This window comes from Ochotona princeps, chromosome 31, assembly GCF_030435755.1.
Source record: "Ochotona princeps isolate mOchPri1 chromosome 31, mOchPri1.hap1, whole genome shotgun sequence".
NCBI classification, from domain to species: domain Eukaryota; kingdom Metazoa; phylum Chordata; class Mammalia; order Lagomorpha; family Ochotonidae; genus Ochotona; species Ochotona princeps.
Genome location: NC_080862.1, coordinates 3,794,830 through 3,819,275, shown reverse-complemented (window position 1 = coordinate 3,819,275; position 24,446 = coordinate 3,794,830). Strand labels below are relative to the sequence as shown.

General features: G+C 41.0%; 1 protein-coding gene across 2 annotated transcripts in view; it reads right to left on the bottom strand.

Moving 5' to 3' along the window:
• PCSK5 (proprotein convertase subtilisin/kexin type 5) overlaps positions 1 to 24,446 on the bottom strand; it is a 327,170-nt gene that overhangs the window by 79,140 nt on the left and 223,584 nt on the right. The window contains exons 15-21 of one of the 2 annotated variants that reach the window (XM_004591777.3): positions 21,870 to 21,972; positions 20,497 to 20,690; positions 16,697 to 16,781; positions 13,717 to 13,814; positions 13,167 to 13,296; positions 12,162 to 12,277; positions 6,324 to 8,970 (exon numbers count right to left, since the gene is read on the bottom strand). In XM_004591777.3, coding sequence (XP_004591834.2) covers positions 8,855 to 8,970; positions 12,162 to 12,277; positions 13,167 to 13,296; positions 13,717 to 13,814; positions 16,697 to 16,781; positions 20,497 to 20,690; positions 21,870 to 21,972 — 842 coding nt within the window. In that variant the 3' untranslated portion in view covers positions 6,324 to 8,854. Of the gene's footprint in view, positions 1 to 6,323; positions 8,971 to 12,161; positions 12,278 to 13,166; positions 13,297 to 13,716; positions 13,815 to 16,696; positions 16,782 to 20,496; positions 20,691 to 21,869; positions 21,973 to 24,446 lie in introns of those variants that run through there. The other variant, XM_004591776.2, reaches the window with a different exon arrangement.

Below are 24,446 nucleotides of genomic sequence, written 5' to 3'. Positions count from 1 at the left end.
ACCAGATATTTGTGGCTTCAGAGAACACCAGCTCTGTTCTGCCCAGACTTGAAATATCCTTAGTTTAAAATGACTGCTTTCCTAAACATGTGGTCCCAGGGCAAATTGCCTGCTGTGAATCCAATTTTTAATGCAAAATATCTTTCCAGTACAGAAGCTCTCTGCCAATTTATTAGAGTTCATGGAGAAAATGTTATTCATTGACTAAAGTGCGTTAGGGAGGGGTGCTAAGTTTCAGGAGGAATGAAGCAGACCAAGGGCTGCATGTTTACTCAAGCAGATCTTCCCAAGTCGGTTCATACATGGTAAACTCACCGATTCACTTCTCAGCGAAACCACCCAAGTTGGGGAAAAAAAATACCACACGAGTAATCATAATTGTTGTGTTTGGCATGATTTGCTAGCAGCTAATACAGTGAATTTACCTTTTGAACCTTCTATATTAAAAGGAACTGCAGGGGTTGGCTCTGTGGAATAATAGGCTAAGCTTCCACCTGCAGTGCCAAAATCCTACATGGTCAATGATTCTCATCACAGCTACTCCATTTCCAATCCAGTTCCCAGCTTATGACCTGGGAGAGCAGCAGAAAATGACTCAAGTCTTGGGGCCGCTGCACCCATATGGGAAACTAGAAGAGGCTCCTGCCTCCTAGCTTCAAATTAGCTCAGCCCTAGTCACTGCAGCCATTTGGGGCATGCACTAGCAGAAGCAAGATCTCTCTCTCTCTCTCTCTCTCTCTCTCTCTCTCTCTGCCATCTCTCTTTTCTCTTCTTCTCATATCCCCTTGTTTCTGTAATTCTGCCTTTCGAATAAACATGAAACAAATCTTTAAAAAAATACTGAAAATACTGAAAAGAACTGCAAAGAAAGAGAGGATTAAGTAGTATCTAGGAGTATATTCTTAAGAAGTGCACAATTTTAAAATGAGACGGACAAATTCTGACATGATCGCTCATTTTAACAGGAAGATCCGAAAATAAAATCCAGAAACTATGAATCACCAAAGGTGTCAGTGAAGAAGAAGGGCAGAAAGCACGTAAGGAAATCAGTACCACGTCACAGAGTGAGTTTGATAATTACATATGTGTGTGGATAGAGCGTTCGGAGCTTCTAAGAATCCGAATCATTGAAGGGGAGGAAATATTGAAAAGTGCTGCTCTGGGCTTTTTGATGGTCCCCTGGAGCACAAGCTGCGATCCAGACCAAAAATCACATGGCAACCAGGCCATTGCCAGCAGACCCAGCTGTGCTGTCGGCCCATCTCTCCCAGCGCACTCCGGACGCTGGTACTCAGTGCTCCCACAGGGCAGTTCCCAGCGTTTCAGGTCTTCTCCGTTTGCAGCTGTCTGTCTGCAGCTTGATTCTACGTATGCCTCCTGCTGGGAGGACTGACTCCATTACTCCCAGCACAGCACTGATAGAGCATTTTCTCTGAAAATTCTTTTGATAGCACATGTGAGCACATGAGGTCATTGTGTACCTCACTCAGCAGTCTCTGCGGCTGTAGAAAACCTGTGAAAGTAGAGAGTGCTTTCTTGCTTTCATGGTTGTATCCACTGGTACTTGATGGTTAGCGCCACATGATAATTGAGCACATTTTTCAAAAAAATGCACAGAAGCTGAAAATAACAGATCAATGTGTTTTGGTAAAAGAATATTGTAATTGAACTATACAAGGGGTCTTCAAAAAATCCAAGAAATCACTGTGTAATATATATATATATGTATATATGTGTATATATTTATACATAATATATATGTGTATATATGTGTGTGTGTATATATATATACAAACAGCACATTAGGGCTGTTTGTTATAACAGGCCAGAGGAATGAATATATATATATATATAAAACTATGCATGAATTTCAAAAAAATGTTTGCCACAAAGTATTCTTGCCACAAAGAATCTTACCTTTATAAAAACATCTATTATATTTACTTTGAAAGGCACAGAGACAAAGGGAAAAAGAGAGAGAGAGAGAGACTTGTTATCTTCCACCTGCTAGTTCATTTCTCATATACCTGCCACACCCAGCATTGAGCGAGGTGAAAGTCAAGTATTCGGGATTCAGCCCAGGTCTTCCATGTAGGCAACAGCCATCTAGCTACCCGAGTCAGCATCTGTGACCTTCCCGGGTGTGAGGCAAGAAGTTAGAGTGGAGAGTAGAGCCGGGACTTGAATTTAGAGGCTCCGATACAGACTTGTGTTGTAATCATGTGTTTCTGTGTTTATTTCCTGCATTTGACCCTAACCTTGAAGAAAGCAAGATGAACCTCAGAGCGTGCTTGTGGCCAGGACCAATAATGTCAGTTCATGAAAGTGATTGAATTCTTAAGCAGAAATAGCAAGTCTGACTTCTGCATTCATTTGGTCAAAGGCTGTTATCCTTATGCCTTGCCACCTACTTAATATGGAGTTATTTTTCCGTGGCGCTCTTACAAAGAAAGCAGTATTGTATACAAGGTTGAAGTTATGAGATTTACTTGCAACCACATCCCTTCACAGCTGTGCGTTTTATATCAGTAAGTTTGACTTTTTTGTAGGACGGGTTAAAGCCATTTTAAGAAAACCCACAGGAGGGAGGATTGGGTGTGACGTGTAACCATACATTTAAATTTGTTTTGTGAAGTATGCGAACGTTTTTCGCCTTATATAAAAAATAATTTAATATATAAAAACTCTCATTAGTCTTGAAATACTATACTTTCAGAGTATTCTTTTCTGAAGTTAAAATGTTATACAATTAAAATTCTTACACTTTCAGTTACAAGGTTTCTGGTTGTTTCCACGAGGTGGGATGTGGACCATCTTCGGACTCCTGACACTAGGTGCTAAAAACAAACAAACAAACAAAAAACTACTGCATTTAACATTGGCCTTTTAGAGCCATGTTTGATAAGAAAATCCTTCAGTGATATCCCAGTCAAACTGACTAGAAATCCCCAAAAGTGGAGAATGGAAAAAGGGCTCTGCTGTCCCAGCTCGTTCTGTCCCGCTATGACCCAACGACACAGGGTAACTATCCTTCATGTTGAAGAGCTGAATCTGGGCCAGAGCTTCTACGCTTGTGATGAAGAGGAGACGTTTCTGTGTCATTCATGGATACGGGTCACTGACTCGTTGCTGGTGCCAAGGAGCCCCAATGAACCGTGGTGGAATGAAGGTCACCCCTGGCAATGCCTATCTAAATAGGTTTGAGGTTCTAAAGCCATCTGCCGGTAACTTTGGATTTTATGGTTTGGTAACAAAAATGACACTAGAAGAGATGCAACTGATGCCTTCTGTCACCTGTACATATTGAATTTAGGGCTTAGAGCCCAGATGGGGCCAGGTAAGGTGATTCTGTGTCTGGTGAGTGGAAATGGTGTGGCTGAGTCAGTGTTTAAGACTGACTCCTGGATGCTACTTCTAGTCATGTTGCTGCCTGCCATGGTGTTTTGTGTGACTCTCAGTGACAACATGGAAGCTGTTAAGAATGAAGGTTTAGGGGACTGGTGTTGTGGCCCTTGGCACCAGCATCCCATATGAGTACTGATTTGAGTCCTGGCTACTCCATTGATCCAACTCCCTATCAATGGACCTGGAAAGGTGGAATAGGATGACACAAGACCTTGTGGCCCATGCATACGTGAGAGACCCTGAGAAGTCTCCCTTCCCCTCGCTTCAGCCACTGTGGGCATTCGGGGATGAACCAGCAGATGGAAGATGTCTCTGTCTCTCTCTGTAAGATTCTGCCTTTTAAAAAAAGAATGCAGGTTCGTTTTACTTTTTTTCTAACTTTTTAAAAAAGATTTATTCATTTTATTGGAAAGGTGGATTTACAGAGACAGAAAGATTTTCCATCCTGGCTCACACAGCCAACGGCCACAATGGTCCAAGCTGGGCCGATCCGAAGCCAGGAGCTTCTTCCAGGTCTGCCACTTAGGTGCAGGGCCCTAAGACTCTGGACCATTCTTCTTGGATAATGCAGTCAGGGAAGGAACCGAAGCCCATATGGGATGCTGGCACTCGCAGGCGGTGTATTAGCTAGCTGAGCCATCTCACTGGCCATGATGTTCTTTTCACATGATGTGCATAAAGTTCTGTATATTTCTCAACTCCAAGGTGCCGAAAGTGTGTTGATGATTTGGATAGAGAAACTTTAATTTCGTAATTACTAAAGCAACCACCTCCTCTGCTCCCATCTTCCAACCCTTCAGTTTGTAGTTTCCTCAAAATGAAGAGCAGATGGTTGAATGGAAAATGATGAATGTAGTGGACAATTGGTGCTGTGAGACTAAACCTGTTACCAGGGCCAAGAGAGAGAAAAATCTGACTCATGTGCTGATGGGTGTTAACGATCCACAAGGTCTTCCATGGACACTGGTTGAAGGAGGATGTGCAGACCATCCATCTTTTCCACAGTGCAAAGATGTAGACTGTCCCTTTGACTGACCCATCGAATGTTGAGGTTCCATTCTTTGTAGCAATTGACTAACTAGATGAAAATCACATAAACAACTTGCTTCTCCTATGCAGTAAGTTTGCTGCTAATGCTCCTATTCTCATCTTGCTTGCTTAGTCAAGGCTCAGCCATGCTTGAAGGACCAATTCTGGGTCCATCTGCTTTAGGAAACTTTCCTTGACCTATTTAATTCAAAGGAATCTCTGCGTGTTCTGAGTTTAAGAGTGTAGTGCTGCAGCTGGTGCAGGGTGTAGTAAGCTAATCTTCTGCTTATTGCATTGGCATCCCACAAAGGTGCCGGTTTATGTCCCGGCTGCTCCACTTGCCATCCAGTTCCTTATGAGCCACGGAAACAGCAGAGGATGGCTCAAGTAGGTGGGGCTCTGCACCCACATGGGAGACCAGGAAAAATGACTTCTGGTTTCAGATCGGCTCAGCTCTGGTCATTGTAGCCATTTAGTAAGTGGAACCAGAGGATGGAGGGTCTCCCTCTCTGTCTCTCCTTCATTTTTATAAATCTGCTTTTCAAATAACGAATAAACAAAATTTTTAGAAATACAATATTGCAGGCCTGGCACAACAGCCTAGTGGCTAAAGTCCTCATGTTGAACATGCCAGGATCCCATATGGGCACCAGTTCTCATCCTGGCTGCCCTGCTTCCCATCCAGTTCCCTGCTTGTGGCTTGGGAAAGCAGTTGAGGATGGCCCAAAGCCTTGTGACCCTGCACCCATGTGGGAGACCTGGAGGAAGATCCTGGCTGCTGGCTTTGGATCAGCACAGCACCAGCCATTGTGGTCACTTGGGGAGTGAATCAGCGGACAGAAGATCTTCCTTTCTCTCTTTCCTCCTCTCTGTATATCTATCTGACTTTTAATAAAAATAAATAAATCTTAAAAAAATACATTGTAGCATAGCATTCATGTGGTATTTAGAATTCACTATTTCAGTGTCAATTGTCTTACTGTTGGGATGATGAGGATCTTGGGTATGCAATCAGTTGATTTGTTTCAAGACTATTGGCCTTGAGTTTTGAAGTTGCAAAGGATAATACAGGTACCTCTGCTTGCACATGCATGTTTGTATATTTGTCTGCACTCTATTCTCACATTGTTTAGTGCATACTGGTCAATATTAATTTCTCTCCATTGACTTCGTAACAACAGAGGTTTTCTATTACATCTTTTTGAATCCCAGATCTTTAAACCCAGTTGGAGCTCCATTTGCTGCTCTGGCTGATTTCTTCCTTTTCTCAGAGTTAGTGCACTGAACTTTCAAAATGACGGCATCTCCAGTAGGGCTCAAACAGATCTACACCCATGGCTAGTTACAGCCAACTGTTCTCTCCCTCCCTGCAACATGCAGTGGACTTTTCATTTAGGCAAATCATCTTTCAGGCAGTCAAGAAAACATCCATTGCAAGCTTCACAGAACATGTCACAACATTACAAAAGGCCATCTTGCCCTTTAACAGCTTTTACTTCTCTACCTCCTTAACCCCAGTGCATGGCCCCACCCCTACAACTCAACCAAAGGGATGCCGAAGCAAGAGGGGGCCAGATGGCCCACCACACCACAGATCAACATGGTACAATCAATAGATAAAGTATACTGAGATTTACAGATCTATTTTCCACAATTGCTTTCCCAAAATGGGATTTAACAGTGTTGAGCTAATCCAACCTGTTCTTTTTCTGATAATGTGAATTATTTTTCCCAACTTTTAAATTTCTATCTCTGTCCATTCTTCATTTTTTGATTTTATTAAGTAGCATTCTTTATCTCCACACTTTCTTTCTCTGTGGAAACAGAGAAGTTGCTTATTAACTCTTCCTTTCAGAGGTGTTTATGCATGGGTACAAAGAGATCAAATAAACAGGAATGTAGGTTAATTTAATAGAAAAAATAAAATATGGGTAACATCGATTTTGGCCAGTATCAATTACAACCATTCTACTATATTTTACAAAAAAACAACTGAACATTTTACACATGTACAGTATTTTTCAGTAAAAGTGGATTTGGATTTAACAATGGGTCACTAATTAAAAATCAAAAGACAAAAGAAAACAGAAGAAAGGATTTTTGCCTCTAGAAGGTTAGAGCATTTGATAAGTCTCCAAACTTTGTACTATCAATTCCATATATCTCATTATGAATATATATATTTATACATAATATATAACATTAACTTAAACTTTGAAAGCATTATGTTCTAGTTATTAATGTTATGTAGATAAACAAGGCAGTAACACTAGTAGTGAAACCAGTATTTCCGCAATGTGCACATGCGTGGCCAGTGAGAAATGGAACACCTACTGGTGGGCCCCCATGGATGTCATGTTGGTGTTATTAGTCTAAAAACACGGGCATCTTTATTGCTTTCCTCATAGTCACCTTGTGACGCCTACAGTATGGGTTCATTCAATTCAACAGATCCCTTTGCAGGCAAATCTGGTTTTGCCATCTGCTTGAGCTTGCTTAGGCTTGTGCCTACATCTGTCCTTTGCACTGTAAAACTATGTCTTACCCTGGATTTACTTGGGTTCTTTGTGTCAGAAGGGCCTGTGGTGTTCTAGAGAGCAAAACTGCTCAGCAAAATCCGCTGGTTGCCCAGTTACTCATGAATCATTGTGTAATTCAAGATCATTGCAATGCTGTTCAAAAGGCCATTGGACTACGTATTTACTATTCCCCTCGAGCTGGAAATTAACTTGGATGTCTAAGAATATTTTCAAGGCAGGCTTTTCACTAACTTGTTGCTCAGATGAGGATCTTAGCATCCACATCCCAGCTCCTTTGCATGAACATGCTGATTCATATCATTCCTCTTCTCAGGTGTGCAACGAGCAAGATCTAGGAGGTGAGGCTCTCACAATAATGCCTGCAAGATGACTTGTTGCCCCCAGAGCACACGAGGTCACTTGTGGAGCTTGGTTGTAGAAAATTAAGAAATGTGCTATCAGTCTACTCTTCCTAAAACAGAGAAACTGTAAAATGATGTATCAGGGTTTCTCATTACTGACTACTGATCCAAAACAGTTTTCTTATAACTCTCTCTTCTAATTTCCATAAAACATTTAGCGATTCAGAGAAAACCCATGAAGGTATTTCTAAACAAAACAGGCAACATAACAAACATACACAGAGACAAAACGGATGGACTTAACATTCAGTAGACAGGTATGTAAGAGCATGGTATGGTTATATAGGGACAGAGAAGTGGGACGATACAGAACCAAGAGGATACAATCATGCCACCCATATTCAATTTCCAGTTTTATTTTCTTAAAAGGACAAGATGAAAAAAAAATTTCTAAGAAGCACCATTGAGAAACACTGCCCATCCAGCTTGGGCATGAGTTTAAATATTAAATAAAATTCACTTCTTAAAAAATACAGGACTTGTTAGAAACTTTTGACTTTAGGAAGAAATTTCCTGTATCGTATCCAAAATTCTTCCCACCATAACAAATGAAATTTCTGACGGCCTTTAAAAAAATGCTATGGGGATCATGGCTAGATAGCACCAAGAGATTGTGCAGGGTCTTCCAGGTTAGCCCTCCAGTTTCCAAGGAGCTGAATCAGTGTCTGGTCATTCATGTACCTCTGCAATCTGACCATCACCAATCTGACTGAACAGAGCAATCCCATGTGCCAGCCGTGTGTAAAATAACCCAGTCTACAATGGCAAAGGCAGTAGCAGCAAGTTAAGTCCATCCGATGCACCCAGTGGAGCAGACTTATCAGGTGAGCAATACACAAAAACCAGTACATAATGCATGAAGGAAATATGTTTGGAAAGTATCGATGTGTAGTGGTGAAATATGAAGACAAATGACACTGGACACGACTCTGCGGGATGCTGTTAAGGCCCTAAGGTCCAGTTTCCTGCCATTTCCTCCAACAGCTGGGCTCACACGTGAAAGGTGACGGCTGCGAGAGCTTTCTGTTGCACTTTGATCTGTGTAGGCTCCTAGGAGGTTTTGGAAAGGTATTTCTAGGCATCTCAAAGGGGGAAACAAACAAGTAAATGCAAAAGGAAGAAAATGAACCTTTAAACCCAGAGCAGGAAACCAAATCATTACCTCCACATCAAATTTTGGCATCAAACACTTTGGTCGTACAATGCTGTCTCTATGGTTCTGGTTGTTTAGCACTAAACACCCAGTTATAAAAAGGTAGGCTTGTTGTAGGTTTATTTTTCTTTTTTTTTTTCCATTTAAGTTCTGACAAAACAGTTCACCATCTCCCTGCACGAACTTGCGAGTGAGAGATAGAGGGAGGGGGATAGAGAGCAAGAAAGAGAGAGGTGACTTGCTTTTTTTTTTCCGGCTTTTTTTTCTTTTTAATAATATTGAATAATCTATAAGTCTACAGGAACAAAGAATTCGAAGCTGGCTTGTCAGCCTTGGAATGTACATGTTTTGCAGCAAAGTTGTTGAAGAACCTTCCGTTGGCACAGATTGTTCTTCTTCACAAGCATACAGAAGCCTCCTTCTGCCCAGGACTCTTCCGTTGCTTTTTGCAGGAAGTCAGGAAGAGACAGGGCAAGTTGAGGACGAGAGCAGCATTGATGGGCACACACGGAAGAAGGTTTTGATTGGTCAGACAGGCAGATTGGGGATTGGAAGAGATCATTCAGGAGCGGTCAATAAGGAGGAAATTTGGTTCACCCCAAGTGATTTCAGTCAATAGCATTGGTTTGAAGGAGATATTGCAGTCCAATGGTATATGTGATTGGTATCCATTTGTGAAAGGAAAAAAAAATTAGAGAAAGAAAAAATTAGAAATCAATAATAACATAAGCAAAGATTTTTTTCTCTTAACTTAAAAAGATTTGTTTTTGATTTTTTTCTTTGATTATCCTAAGTGGAGAGTTGACAGTTATATACACTCTGTTTCGTTGAAATAGTTCGTCACACTATATTTCATTGAATCCAAGACACAAGATTTAAGATGTACCATTCTTTTCAGTAACACAAAGTAAAATGTGCTTCTTATTAAACAGTGACATGGTATTCTCTTATCAATTAGAATTTTCATTGTATATTCATTAAAAGTATTTGTAGAACACTCTGTTTTGTTTCCATGCTTATGCAATAACCCCTCCCTTGAGTATTGAACATTAATTTTTGAAACTCTTTTGAACTGTGATTAATTTCAACACAAGAGGAATAACTGTGTGTTTTACTTAGCAGAATATACATCTCCACACCTTCCTCACATCCAGGTATTTACATCAGATCAACCTGCTAACCACTAAAAGCTAGAATGAATTATAAGATGCAAGTATTTCAGACATGTTTAAATGTAAAAAAACCAGTGTGTCTTAGAATCATGGAAATATGATCAGTGAAAGAGAATAAATAGTACATCCTGAAATGCAGTTGCTATGTGAGTTGCAATGTCTGGTGAGCCATCAGTGATGTCATTTTCAGACTGAATTGAAAATGGATGCACTGCAAAGCACCGTTTCTTCATTTTCCAGTTTTGCTCACAATCTGGCCACTTCACTTCTCCTGGAATAGCTTATCCCATGCTCACTGAGGTTTATGAACAAGAAAACAGTAAAGACCTCACAAGTTTGGAAATGCCTAGGAAGTTGTGATACATATGAAAATGTCAAGGTACCACGGATTGCCCATGTCAATCACTTAAAACTATTTCTCAATTTTCTGGTTAATATTTTTGGATATACTCTGATAGTAAAGAATCATGTTTTAAAACAAATAGAAGAAGGAATCACTTGCTGATACGTATACTTACATGGTGTCCGTGATGTCAGCAGTCTGGGCCTCTTACCCCAGTGTGGATAGTGAGGACTAGCCCTGACTAAGCCTGGTTAAGGGTCTGGCTTCCCCCTAACAAGCCAGTAACATATCAAAAAAGCCATAAGATGCATAGTCACCTATAACGCTCCAAGCAAATGACACTGGAGTGAGGTCCTAGCAGTGCCATTACGTACTCAGGTCTTTTGGATGCTTAATTACGGAGTTGTCAAGTAGCCATACAAAATGAGTGCTGCTATGTTTTTCATTTTTTACAAACCAGCGAAATGAGGCCCAGCAAATTTCAAAACTTGTCCCAGGTCTGGGGCCCCTGATAGGAACTACAGCATTCTGATGCCCAAGTCCATGATCTCCTTCCCATAGAATGGTTTTATCTCTTGTGAAATTTCTAGAATCAGAAAGACTCTAAAGGAGGGACGAATAAACATACAGCAATGAGCCTGTCAGTTAAGACTTTCCCACTTGCTTGCTGTCTCTTTTTATAATTATGGAAAGATGCTTTGAACAAAAGTTCAAAACAGTGTCTTTCCACATCATTGACACACAGTCCCCATTTAAAGTTTAGGAACAAATACTAGGGGCTATTCAGCTTGAATTATACGGAGAGTAAAAGGTTACAGGCTGTTGGAGTGGAAATAATTGAAATTCATTCATTTTACAAATGGGACAATAGAAGCTAGAGAAGTAATTGGAACTAGCATTTACCAAACTGTCAGGGGAATGGGGCAATACAGTGGCTCTTAAACCCAGAGAAAAACTTGAAAATTACAAGAAGTTTCCAAAAAAAGTTTTGTGTTCAAGCCCCACCCCAGATCAATTCAGTCAGTAGTTTTAGTTAGTGGGGCCCAGGATATTGTCTGAGAACCACTGGAATAAAAGAAAGAAAACATAAATAGATGACTAAAAAAAGGACCAATATTGAGAAACCTTATTTTGTATTTGAGTCTGTTACTTTTGACTTTTACATCTTGAGTTTTCACCTCTGAAAGACTGGAATATTAATTCCTAGCCTTGGGCCTAGTGAAAGATTCAAATGCCACTTGATTACTATTTAGGCATCAAAAATTATAAATAGCATGAAGGGAATGTAGCAAAAAACTATGAACTTCACAACTGAATTTTCTACTATTGTGAAAGTTGGCATTTCCCAGGATAATGTAAAAACTGGACAATGATTATTCAAACTGCTCATGCAAGATGCAGGGTAGAGAACCATGTACATGGTATTAAAATATAGTAAAAAGAACATGCGGCCAAAAATACAATCTAAAAAGAAATGCATTAGAAATTAACTGGAAAAGGTTATGCACTATAAGATTCCAACTACACGGGATTCTACAAAAGGCAAATTTATAGAGACAGTAAGAAAAATATCAGTGGCTGTCAGGGTCGGGGAGAAAGAGCAATGAATGGGCAGAGAATGCAACGTTTCTAGGGTGGTGATACTATGATGGTGGATTTATTTCACTATACATCGCTCACCATTTATTCAAATGCATGGAACTTTAAGGCAAACTACGGTCTGAGTGTTAATAATCTGTCTGTCTAAGTTCATTGATTGCAACAAATGTCTCACTCTGCTGTAAGCTGTGGGTGCTGGGGGAAGTTACCCGTATTTGCTGGGTAGCCATTTTTTGTTCAATTTTGCAATGAACCCAAAACTATTGTAAAAATAGTTTATTCGTGAAGAGAACTAAATTAAAGCTGTCTTGGCCAGGTGACTTATTTAGTCTTACATTTAAAAATTAAATGATTGAGGGTGCAAATGAATGCCCACAAGATACTGTATATGTCCTGTAAGATGCATGCTTGTTAGTTCCTTACTTCCTTCCATATTTTTTTTAAATCTGTAAATTATTATACCTTAATGCAAGGAAAACTCACAGTTGGCTCAGAGATCAAACCAGCATCTGTACTCACCATCCTTGCAGATGGCTCCCATCTGACACGTTCCCAAGTCTAACAGATACCCACTGGGGCAGCTTGTACAGTTCTTGAACCCCGGGCCATTGCACGTCAAACAGCTGGTGTCACATCTAGAGGAAAAGGTACATTGTTTTATCCACTTAGACGTGATGTACAACAGAAAGTATGTTTACTACCAACCACCTAGGATCTTAAATATAATTCTCATACTGAAGATGACATAAAAATAATTTTTTTTTGGTACAAGAACTTCCAAGTTTGGTAACGCTAAGGAAAAACCAGCAGGGAGACGATGTAGATTGTACATGGGACAGAAATAGCACTCTGAAGATACTAACGTGCTCCATAGGCTAAAAAAAAGAAATAAAGGGTCAAAAACAAATTGGTCTAAGACACACAGTGTCTTCCTTTGACTCTCATAGCTTTATTTTATCATTAAAATGATCTGTTTCAATATACATTTAACAGTTTCCTCGACGGTCTATCTTGCATTCCAGAGTAGACATGCACAATACACTGTATCTTCACTTCCCAGTATGTTAGTCTTCCTGATGCAGCTCCTCCAGATGAATATACGTATGCACGTGGTCGTCTATATTTCTATTAATCTTGTATTTTGCATGGAGGTTGCTTTTTAGCAGAGAGAAATATGACATTTACCCTTTGAAATCGCTTTATTTTCACTGAACATGATGTTCTCTAGTTGTGCGATGCTGGACTCTACCATTGTGCGGACCTACAATGTCATGATACGCTTAAATAGAATGATGAACTTGGCAGTATTACTGAAGGACTATGCTACTGTAATAATACAGGGGGGAACAGTGGAGGGGGAGGGTAAAAGGGGAGGGTGGATGGGGAAATCGCCGAGCCTATGGAACTATTTCATGAAAACTAAAAATTGAAAAACAAAATCTTTGTTTCTTATTGCTTATGAAGGCAGTCTTATGGAGGAACCCAGGTGCCAACTGCCCAGGCTGGAGGGGTTGACCCACTTACCTTTTGCAGAATTTCTGTCCATTCTCTGAAGTGTGGTCAGAGTAATGGCTGATACTACAGCTCTGTACACATCTACCATCCTCCATGAAGTAGCCCTCAATGCAGTTGGTGCACCCGTCAGCTCCTGCCCCTTAAAGGTAAGGCAAACGTGGGGGACAGAGACAAAGCCTCAGCAGGCATCATACATCTCTCTTCCTTTGAAAATGACATTCATCTGTTACAATTATGAGAATAATACTTTAATCTTTGTGTTTTTCCTACTCTCTTTGGGATGTAAAGGAGAAAAAAAACTCTCCCATTTTAAATCAAACCAATTTGCTACGAACATCTGCTCTCTTTAAAAAGAGTTATCACTAGGATGCTTAATTTTCTCAGAGAGGACAGGATGCTGATGACGGTGGGACGTTCAAGGAGAAAACATGCATTATCATCAAAAGGGAAACCTGCCCCTCTAGCATTTATTTTACAGGGGGCTATGTGTACGGAAACTAAAACCACACACACACCCCCAGAACCAAGAGCAAAAACTAAAGGCCCAGGGAGTGGTTACCGGCACAGGTGGCACAGAAGCGGTGGCAGGGCTGGCAGTCTTGGCCATTGAAGTACTGTCCGTCTTGACAGGTGACAGCACACTGAGTTCCCTGCAGGCTGGAAGCACAGACAGTGTGTAAACACACTGTGGCAATCGAGACAAAGTGGCAATGACCCCCACATGCCATGTGCAACAAATCTAGTTTCCTTTAAGGATCAGTGGGTTTGGCAAAGCTTCAAAGCTTGGGAAATAGCTACTGTGCCCTGTACTCCCTGCCCCTCCCCGAAACTGCTCAGGTGCCTATAATGCTTCTTTGTGGCTATAATGATGTCTGCAGCACAGACACATTCTCTTAAATTCATTCACTATGCCCGGCTATTCTCTAGTATACAGACCAACTACAACATACTGCACATTGGAGGTCACTTCATGATTCTAAATGCAGCAGGAATACCTGGTAAAACAAACCATGACAGAATAAAAGTAACACTTTTTCTTATCCCCACCTCACACGCTGCATATGAGTAGCAGCGTTTTTTAGTTTCGGGTTTTTAAGTGCTCCTGGTTTTAGCCTTCTATTAGCTCTCATCAAGGGAGCAACATTTTAATACGCCTTTGCCTCCATTTAAAGAAATATTTTTATTTATTTGAGAGGCAAAGAGAGACACAGAGAGAGATGAACGCATGGGTGAATGGAATTCATCTGCTGATTTACTCTCCAAAGGTCTACCATGGCTAGCGCTGGGTCAGGTTGAAGCTAGGAGGCTGGAATTTAAGCTGGGTCTCCCACATGGGTGAAAGGCACCAAAGTCCTTGAGCTGTCACCTGCTGTGTCTCAGGATGTGCATCAGCAGGAAGCTAGGACTGGGAGCAGAGCTGGGACTTCAACGCAGACACTGATAGGGGATGTGGTACCCCAAGTATTGGCTTAACTGCAAGGGCAAACACCCACCTTGCCTCCATTCTGGGATCCACTCATTTTCAACACTGAAATGAGGAAATCAGCAAGACCACCCACCTGTATGGCTGCTTACCCTAACATCTCAATTGTGTATAGTTACATTATTATTTTGTGTTTCTAGAAATTACGGATACCATACGACATAATCTGTGTTTCTCTTTTTCTAGGTGGAACTATGAGACAGTATCCGATTAGATGCCAGAATGCCAATGGTGGCATTTGCACTTTTTCTTCCTGAATTTGTGAGCTTTCTTAGCCGTCAGATTCTTAAACAGATCAAATTCACAATATTTAATGTACTTCTTGCTGAATAACTAGTATGATTGGAGACATGGAGAGGAACTGCACTTTGGCAAAGTGAAATCGATGATACCAAAAGCTATATATTTGAACCACAATGTTAAACGATTTTCATTCCTTAAATTTCTAGTATTGTTTTAGGTGATGTCTTCGTTGGCAGCTTCATAAATATCTACTTTAAAATTCAGATTTATTTTTTTCTGTGCACATTCATAAAATTTGGAAAGTGTGAAGCAAAAGGGATAAGAGGAAGAAGTTCAATCCATCCCTATTGGCATTTTTCATTGATTTCACCCTGGACTTACACAGAGATTTTCCCATTTCTTCTTGGCTTAAACCTGGATAAAAATTTACAGGTCTTTTGTAGCAACATGGCCAATTCTAGAAACCCGTAGGAAAAAGCAAGAAGCCTCAAGGAAGCTGCAGGCTGAATAAGTGAAAAGTTACCTCATCCCTATAAGAGAGCGATGCCATCTAATAGCCAGTAAAAGAAAACCCTTTTCATTTTTTTAGTACTAAAAAGAATGGGATGGGAGAGATTTCATCAAACACAGCTTTTTTTTTTTTTTTATTGTAGGAAATAAGGAGCAGAAAACTCTTACTGGAGTTAAAAAAAAATCTGCCCAGTTTTTCTAATAAAAGACAATGCTTCTGAGCACCTATTCAAAGGGAGACAGAAGTTGGCACTGGGTGAGGAAGGAACAGAGCTTCCACAGTACAGGTTCTGGAAGGCTCACGAGCCTGGGACCGTAAACGCCTCTGTTTCTCCCTTGACAAACCTGCTAGGTTAGGCCTGGCGGTGCAAGTTCTAAAATGGCTATTGAGTCCTTAAAATGTGACTAGTGTGGCCACGTGACAGAATACTGAACTTTGTTTCATTTTAACCAATTGAAGTCTAAATTTTGAAAAGCTGGCATTTGATTTGGAAAAAAATTGTTAAAAGGCTTAAAGGAACAGGGTTATATAAAAGATCTACTTTCTTGACATAAATAAAAAATCTAAATAGAGATCTAATAGTTCTCAGAAATTATTATCTGAACTGAGATGTGATACACCACCAAAATGTGATATAAGGTAAGGGTAGGATGGACTGGCCTCCGCTGAAGTCAACACGTTGCTGGTTCATTAGAGTTGCACCTTGTGTTGGTGCAATCTACACACTATTCAGTTTCAGACACCCAGACACCTATTCAAGCAAAGTATCGCCTGATGTTAAAGCTATCCACACACCACAGCAGCACAGAACCAAGTCTGAGAACCAAGATAAGAGAATGATTGGGTATGTGGAAAGAAATAATAAAGATAAGGAAATAATTTCCAACCATCCAGGGAATGAATGAACAATTCATTGGCATTACTTGCAGAGTCAATCTTGTCTGGCACAATGTGTGTCAAAAAGCACAAAGAATGCTTCTCAAATGGTCATATTTACAGATTTGTGTCTGAGCCATCTTTTATACAGAGAATGTATTTAGTTATAGCTCTTCTTCAGCCAAGATATGAACCGATTTTTCATATGTAATGGCAGAGATAATGCAAAGAGAAATCAAGTGCACGAATGGGAGTCAAATCAAGGACAATCAACCCCCACAGCCATATACATATATATATAAAAATATATATATATAATCACATATATATGGATGTATGTCTATATCTATCCATCTATTTATCTATCTATACTTTTCTTCATATTAACAAGCTCGCGGGACTTGATGAAATCTTTTAATTTCTTACCTTAATCCATCCCTACATTCTGTACAGCTGTGGGGTTCCGTACATGTCTTGCAATTTTCACTGCATTTCCGGCAAAGATTTTTCTCTGTTAAAAGAAAAGAAAATGGTAAGTCAGCTGCTCAACTGATGATGTTTTAATATCTGCGAATAGATGCTGTAGTCCTCCTGGCCTTAACAGCTGCAGGAACAACCCAGAATCATCATTTGTTCTCACTTCTCAGCAAACCAAATACCAACAAAAATTTACACTACCGGGAAACTGCTCTGCCAATCTGCAGATCAAAGAACTGCAGCCCATGTAATGTTTACTGAGGAGTTTATAGCCTGCTTGTCCTTTTCTTACTCTCTGTTCTAAGCAGGGTTTCCTGACTTCCAACAACGAAGATCACTTAGGCAGCCTGATAACTCGGATGACTGTCAGGTAAGCATTATTTATTTTTTGTACATAAACTACACGTCTTAAACTTTATAGCTATTGTGGGGTTGATTCAGACATTATTTTTCAACATGTATTTATTGGGGTTGGCATTGTGGCATAGTGCGTTAAGCTGCCACCTCTGGTGTTGGCATCCCACAGAGGTGCCGGTTGTAATCCCAATTGCTCCACTTCTAAGCCAGCTGCCTGCTAAAGTGCCTAGGAGAGCAGAAGATGACCCAAGTGCTTTGGTCCCTGCACCCACATGGGAGACCTGGAAGGAGCTTTGGGCTCTTTATTTGGCCTAGCCTGATCCTGGCCATTGTGATCATTTGGGGAGTGAACCAGAGAATGAAAGATTCTCTCTGTGTGTCTTTGACTCTCTGTCACTTTGCTTTTCAAATGAATGAAAAAAAAACCCTTTATGAAAAGATTATTCACCTAAAAGGCAGAGTGAGAGAGGGGGGAAGCATGACAGAAGAGGGAGATCTTTCATCTTCTGGGTCATCCCAAAAACACTTGTTAAAAGTCAAGGCATGGCCAGGCTAACACTGGGAATCTGAAATTCTATCTTCGTCTCCTAAATGGATTGTAGGGCCTCAAGTAATTAAGCCACCGGTTGCTGCCTGCCAGGTACACTGGCTGGCAGCAGGAATGGATATGTAGGAGTGGGACTCACACCAGCACTCCCATGAGGGGTGGGGGAATCCTAAGTGGTGGCTTAACTTGCCATTCCACACAATGCTTGCCCAAATGTTGTATTTTAGATAGTATCTAATCTAATTTTATGTAAGAGGCAGACAGCTAGAGGCTGAGAAGACAGGCAGAGACGGAGAGCTCACTGCTGGCACACTCTCCAGCTGTCCACATCTGCCAAGGCTGGCTCTGGCTAAAGCTGGAAACTGGGAGCACAGCCCACATTTCTCACGTGGAAGGTGGGGACTCAACCCCAGACGTCACTGCTGCCTCCCAGGGGCTGCAATAGCAGGAAAACGGAGTAGAAGCTGGAGCTGAGGCTCCGTTACAGAATAGAGGCATCTGCAACCAGCTAAGCTCCCGGCTTCACAGATTGTATTTTTGTTCTGGATGAAAAGCATGAACACTGATTTTGCTGTTTAATGCTAAGGTGAGATCCACATCAGAAAAACGTGGCAAAATCGTGGCTTGTCGTATTATGAAAAAATACTGATTTGGAATTCTCCAACATGTTGCTGGAGACTTGGTACCTTGTGTTGTGCGAGTTAACAATATTCACGTGTTAATAGATAGGATGGAATGAGGCTTTGTGCATGGGTTTTCTTCCCTCTGCTCTGTAAGGTAACATGTTGCTGGAGACTTGGTACCTTGTGATGTGCGAGTTAACAATATTCACATGTCAACAGATGGGATGGAATGAGGCTTTGTGCATGGGTTTTCTTCCATCTGCTCTGTAAATACGGCTGATCTTTCACAGTGAAGGACCTTACAAGGGCCTGCTGGATCAGATCGGAGTCCCTCAAGGTGAAATACGAGGCCCTTACAACCCTACGCTCACTCTCCTACGGTCTTCCTCACTGTGTCCTAGAGAGGACGGCACCTGGCACCAGATCTGAAGGCAATTAGTGAAGCAGAGGGCCCCGCAGAGCACTGCATTAACACTGTGTCATAGCTGAGGTCATTGTTTGAACAGCCTTCCTTAATTATCCACCTCCCAGGCTCTCAGAAAGAATCAGCTCTGGCAATTACCTTGATCCTATTATACAAAGTTCTAGGACCAAACTCCTTTTCCAAGGCTCAGCCTTTCTGCTACAATTTTGACTCTCCACTTCTCATATGCTCACGTCTGTGTATCTACCTCATACTCTTTCCCCTCTCCAAGTTTTGCTGTTTTCCACCAACTGACTGATAGGCAATAGTCTGTATTTGGGTGACAACAAAAACCACAGGGGCATCCCTAACCATTGCTTCGCTGAGGGCTGAAAGACCCCATCTGCTCCATGGTGAAATAAATGCCTGCTATGGAGTTAAGACAGAATTTTGCTTCTGAAGTAAGAATCTGCATTTCAGAATTCTTGTCGATTCCTGTATTTTTAAAAAATAATTATTGTTCCTTTAAAGTTGGGGTTTTTCTTTTTTCTTATGTTATAAGAAACATGAAGTTTTAGCATTATATAGGCTAGGTATATCGCTTCTCAGCCTTTTGGCTAAGATCAAGTGTAGCATTATATAGACTAGGTATAGAGCCTTGGTACCTAAAACTTAGAAATGAAAGAAATATTTGGTAGCCCTTTTCAAGGTCACACTGGAACACTCCCTAACAGGTTTTCCTAAAGACTCTAGGATTCTCTAGGGCAATGGGCCTTTGTCCATTCACCAATGACAACCTCAACTCTGTGAGATTATGGCAATGCAAAGATATTTTGCTTGGTGAAACGGCATATAATTTTAATTAGAAAAAAAAAATCCTCCCAAATTCTGGTTAGCATATCATGTAAAAAAATTACGCAACTTTGCTTCCGATTTTGCCAAAGCATTTCATTTTTTTTTTCCTTTTCTAATGGACTGTAGCATCTCATCATCTTTGAAAACACCTGCCACCTTGTTGTATGTTCCCTCATGAATGAGTTCAATATTCCTTGGCACCCATTTGTTCTATGCTGGCCAGAACATTTGATTTTCTCTTAACGTTTTTAAATTTTGCTCTTGGAGACTTCACAGATCCGTTGGGTTAGTGTCCAGGAAACAGCAGGCTGAACGTTTGCCCTCTGCAAATCTGATTCACAAGGTGGACCCACGGCTGGCCGCTGGGAACTTGGATTTTGAGCAGAGTGTCTACAGTTTGTACAAACAATATGGTTCTTGACTGACTTCTGCCTCCTTTGCAGGAGTCTGGAGTCTTAGTCCACGACAGGTAGGAGGCACCACCCTCCCTGAGACGTGCCCAGTGACAACTGTAGGTGCTGAGTTTCTAATAATGTCCCTTGGCAGACACCATTCCATACACGGTGCTGGGAGAATCAAATACATTTCACGGAGGGACAGACTCTTGCGAGTTTGAGTCTGGTTTCCTCTGGAACTCGTCCCACATGCGTTTTTCCCTTTGCTGATTTTATTTAGTATTCTTTAGCTGTGATAAATCCCAACTGTGAGAACAGAATTACAGCTATATCCATAGTCATGTGACTTTTAGCAAATTACTAATGTAGGGGCGGTGTAGCAGATCTGCTGACAAACTTAGTCACAGGCATGTGTATTCAAGCCTTCTAAACTGTTTTCTTAAAATAAATGGGCCAGATCCTGCTTGATATTAGGCAAGTCCAGATTTCATATAGCAGGACTATCCTTCCTTTTCAAACGAAAATCCCACATTTCTTCTCTAAACCCCAAATATTTGAAATCAACTCACTGGTGTCCTGATACGACCCATCAGGACAGTGAGTAACACAGCTGCTGGTGTCTTCATTCAGGAAGTATCCGTATTTGCAGGACAGGCACTGGTCACCATGGCTTCCAAAGCAGGACTCACAGTTGGGAGCACACTTCCGGCAGCGCTTCTTATCCGCGTGGTAGTGGCCAGGGGGGCAGCTGGAGACACAGATCCTGCATTGGGGGAGAAGAAGAGAGACCACCTTGTCACCAGTGACTTTGGTCTCAGTCTTGATGTCAGTCTCCAACCAGGGTGCCAAGGCCACTTCTGTGGGACCCCATTTTGTTTGCCAAGGCTTCCTCCCATGCAGGGTGCAAGGCAGCTGTGGTTATACAGTGCCATCTCTGCCAAGGAGGGCATTTCTTATTGAAAACCATCCCCTACTTAATATCCAGCTCTGAAAAGGGTAGATGTGGACAGTGGTGATGGGTGCATATGTTTTTCCAACTTAATATATTTAAATGTATGTTGCTTGCGGGGAATTCCTTTTCAATAATTTCCTTATTTGCCCATAACTTCAGGACAAGGCTTACTTTATTTATCTGTTCAACAAATGTTTACTGAACAGCAATTACAAATGAGGCAGTTTTTGTCTTTGTTTTTGCAAACTGTAACAGAGAGAGAGAGGCACTGAGATAGCCAAAGGAATTTCAATTCCATTGTGGATTTAGAACGAGCAGTGAACATTCTATTGATATGGTTGGAGCATGGAGGTGGGGCAGCAATTTTGTTTTCTTGCTGTCTCACACACTGGAATTGGGAGACTGCTTCAGCTTGGTCCACACACTGGCAATCTCATGAGGGCAGCTAGGGAAAAGAATACCAGTGGTTTTGAAAGGACACAAACTTTAATTAGAAAGGAGTAATAAGTTCCTGAGAGCTATCATACACCACACACGAGTGTTAATAACAATAGATGATGTCCTTGAAACTAGTTAAGAGAGAAGGTTTTCAGTGTTCTCATCACAACAAAACAAATATATGAAAGAATGTGTGTGTTCAATAGCTACATCCATTCTACAATGTACACACATGTCAGGCCATCACATTATACAGCATAAATACAATTTTTATTTGTCAACTTGAAAAAAAAAGAAACATCTGAGGGGGTGGATTAAGTGTATGCGTGGCTGTCCCTCTTCAACATTCTTGCAAATGCTGGAAGTGACACTTGCCATTTCAGAGCCTACATGCACATTTTGTGTGTTGCAACTCTGTAGTTTTCAGCACTGCGAATGACACAGTCAGTTGGGAGAACATGGGAAGAAGCTGGGCTTTGGGTCCACTCTGTGGTGTGGGCCCTGCAGGAACTGCTGGGCATGCTGTGAGTCCTATGCTGGCTTCTCTCTTACCTGGTGTTGTTTTTCAGTTTGTAGTAGTAGTGCAAGCAGTCATTGCAGTGGTCTGGTCCTGGGCCATCACAGCCAACCTCACTGCACTCGGCATCACAGGGACCTGTCCAAAGGAAATTACAGCAACTCTTGGAGACACAGGATGCCACAGCAGGGCAGCTTTACCTTGAGTTTTCTATAAACTATGGGGGTATTTTTAAAAGTTCATGGAAAACGGGATTAAAGATCAATTTATTATGGCACAAAAAATCATTTGAAATCCACGCATGACTTTTCCGTAATACACATTTCCTTTGAACTTTTTAAGAGTCTATATACAATTTCTTTTTCTTTTTTTTTGTGTGTGCAGTTAGAGTGTCTTTATGAAAAAAAATGGTGGTCAATGTGGCTTCAAGCCCAGAGATGAATGGTTGAGATATTTTTTGCGGGGGTGGGGAGTGGGGAAACACCCTCAATTGCTCAAGTATCAAGAATGTAAATCTCACTCAGGGTCTGATTTTTTTTTTTTCTGCTTTTTAGGGCTTTTATTTCAAGTCAAACTTGCGGGGAAACAGGAAGGCACATATGGCTGCCTTGTGGGAAGTAACACGCATTTCAGAATTCCAAAGAACCATGCTGCTATAGAAACTGGAAAAATCCACTACAATTATATATGCTTAAAAACAATAATATAGATTTTATAGAAGTTAAGCTTCTGACAGAAAAATAAAGACAAAGGTTATTTCATGACTGGAACAGACTTCCTGTCTTATCCAAGGTCATTAAAACCACTGAATGCCTCTGAAATCCTGTGGCCAGCAAAAAATATCATTATGACATTTGGCAGAAGCTTATCTGCAGCTGGTCTCGGGTTACAAAGCAGGTACTTCAAGCACAAATAATGGATTGAAAATTTCATCCTACCCAAAGGCCAATGGGCAACTCAACAAAAGAAAATGATGTATAAGTTAGAAAAAGTAAGCAAGCCTGCAGAACTCCTGACTGGGGATTGCTGATTTGCCTATCAGAGAGAATGCTCAGTAAGAAAAAAAAAATGTGCCACAAAGTTATTACATGATTGATAACAAGCTTTCTTTCTTTCCTTACTTCTTTCTTTCCTTTCCTTTTCTTTTTTCTTTTCTTCATTTCCTTCCTTCCTTCCTTCTTCTTTTTTTAATGATTTATTTATTTTTATTGGAAAGGCAGATCTACAGAAAGGAGAGACAGAGAGAAAGTCTCCTGTCCACTGGTTCACTCCCTAAGTGGCCACAACAGCTGGAGCTAAGCAGATCTGAAGCCAGGAGCCAGGAGCCAAGAGCTAGGAGCTTCCTCCAAGTCTCCCACATGGGTTCAGGGTCTCAAGGCTTTGTGCCATCCTCTATTGCCCTCCCAGGCCACAAGCAATGAGCTGGATGGGAAGTGGAGCAGCTGGGATCTGAACTGGTGCCTACACAGGACCCCATGTGAGATATTTAGCCACTAAGCCACCGTGCTGGGCCTGATGACAAGCTTTCTAATAGCATAGGCTGATTACTGAAGTTGACATGCATCTTTTTCTTTTTTCTATATGGTTAAAGCTTTCGTCCATAAGTTTTGAACTTTTTCTCACTGAAAATTGATACAATTTTAATAAGCAACAAAACATTGAAATATACAAATAGTAGGTCAGCTATAACAGATGTTTTGAGTCTGACTCCATCAAAAGAGCTTAAGGTTGAACCCTGACTTTCTTAGTGATAATGGCACTTTGTTTTACTGGTATCTATGCATGTGTGTATCTAATGGGATTCAGAGGAGAGGCTCCGGGCTGCTGGTTCACTTCCCAAACGCTTGCCGCAGCCAAGGGCTAAAGTCAGGAGCCAGGAACTCGGTCCAGGTCTCCAACATGCATCTCAAAGTACACACCAGCAAGAATCTGCAATCAGGAGCCAGAAACAGGAATCAAACCCAGCCATTTCAATGTAGGATGTGGATGGCCTATTCTGTCTTAATTGTTTCGCTGACTGCCTGCTTGGCACTATGCTCTACAACTACTGCCTCATAAAATCATAAAAGAGTTATAACTGGGGTGGAATGACTTAGAAAAGACCTAGTAGACAAGTTCTTTCCTTGTACTCATGAGAAAATGGATTTTCTAAGAATTACAAGGACTTGTTCAGTATCCTAGGAAGGAGAGTTGAGATAGACCCAGTCCTGCTACCCAGTTCAGGTCTCCTGCTTAGAGGCAGCACACCAGGGAGGAGCAGTGACTCTCAGTCTGTAAGTGGGCTGAAGACTTGAAATTTGTTTCTGATTAGCTGAATCCTTTGACAGCACTCCTTATTTTCCCTGAAGTCTATCACAAAGGGCTGACCACCTCAAACACTGCAGACAATGGAGAAAGCCACATGATATGGCTATACCACACTAGCAAATGAACTCTAAAGCATATAAATTAATGAGATATTCTAGACAGAAAACGTGGAATATTCTAGAAGAGCAGCAAGGCTCAAAACACTTAGGTATAACAGAAGAAAAAAACTTCCTAACGTTAAAAATTATAAGAATTTTGTAAAATAGGATGTGGCCATTGTTTTAGATGGAAAATCATATTATATA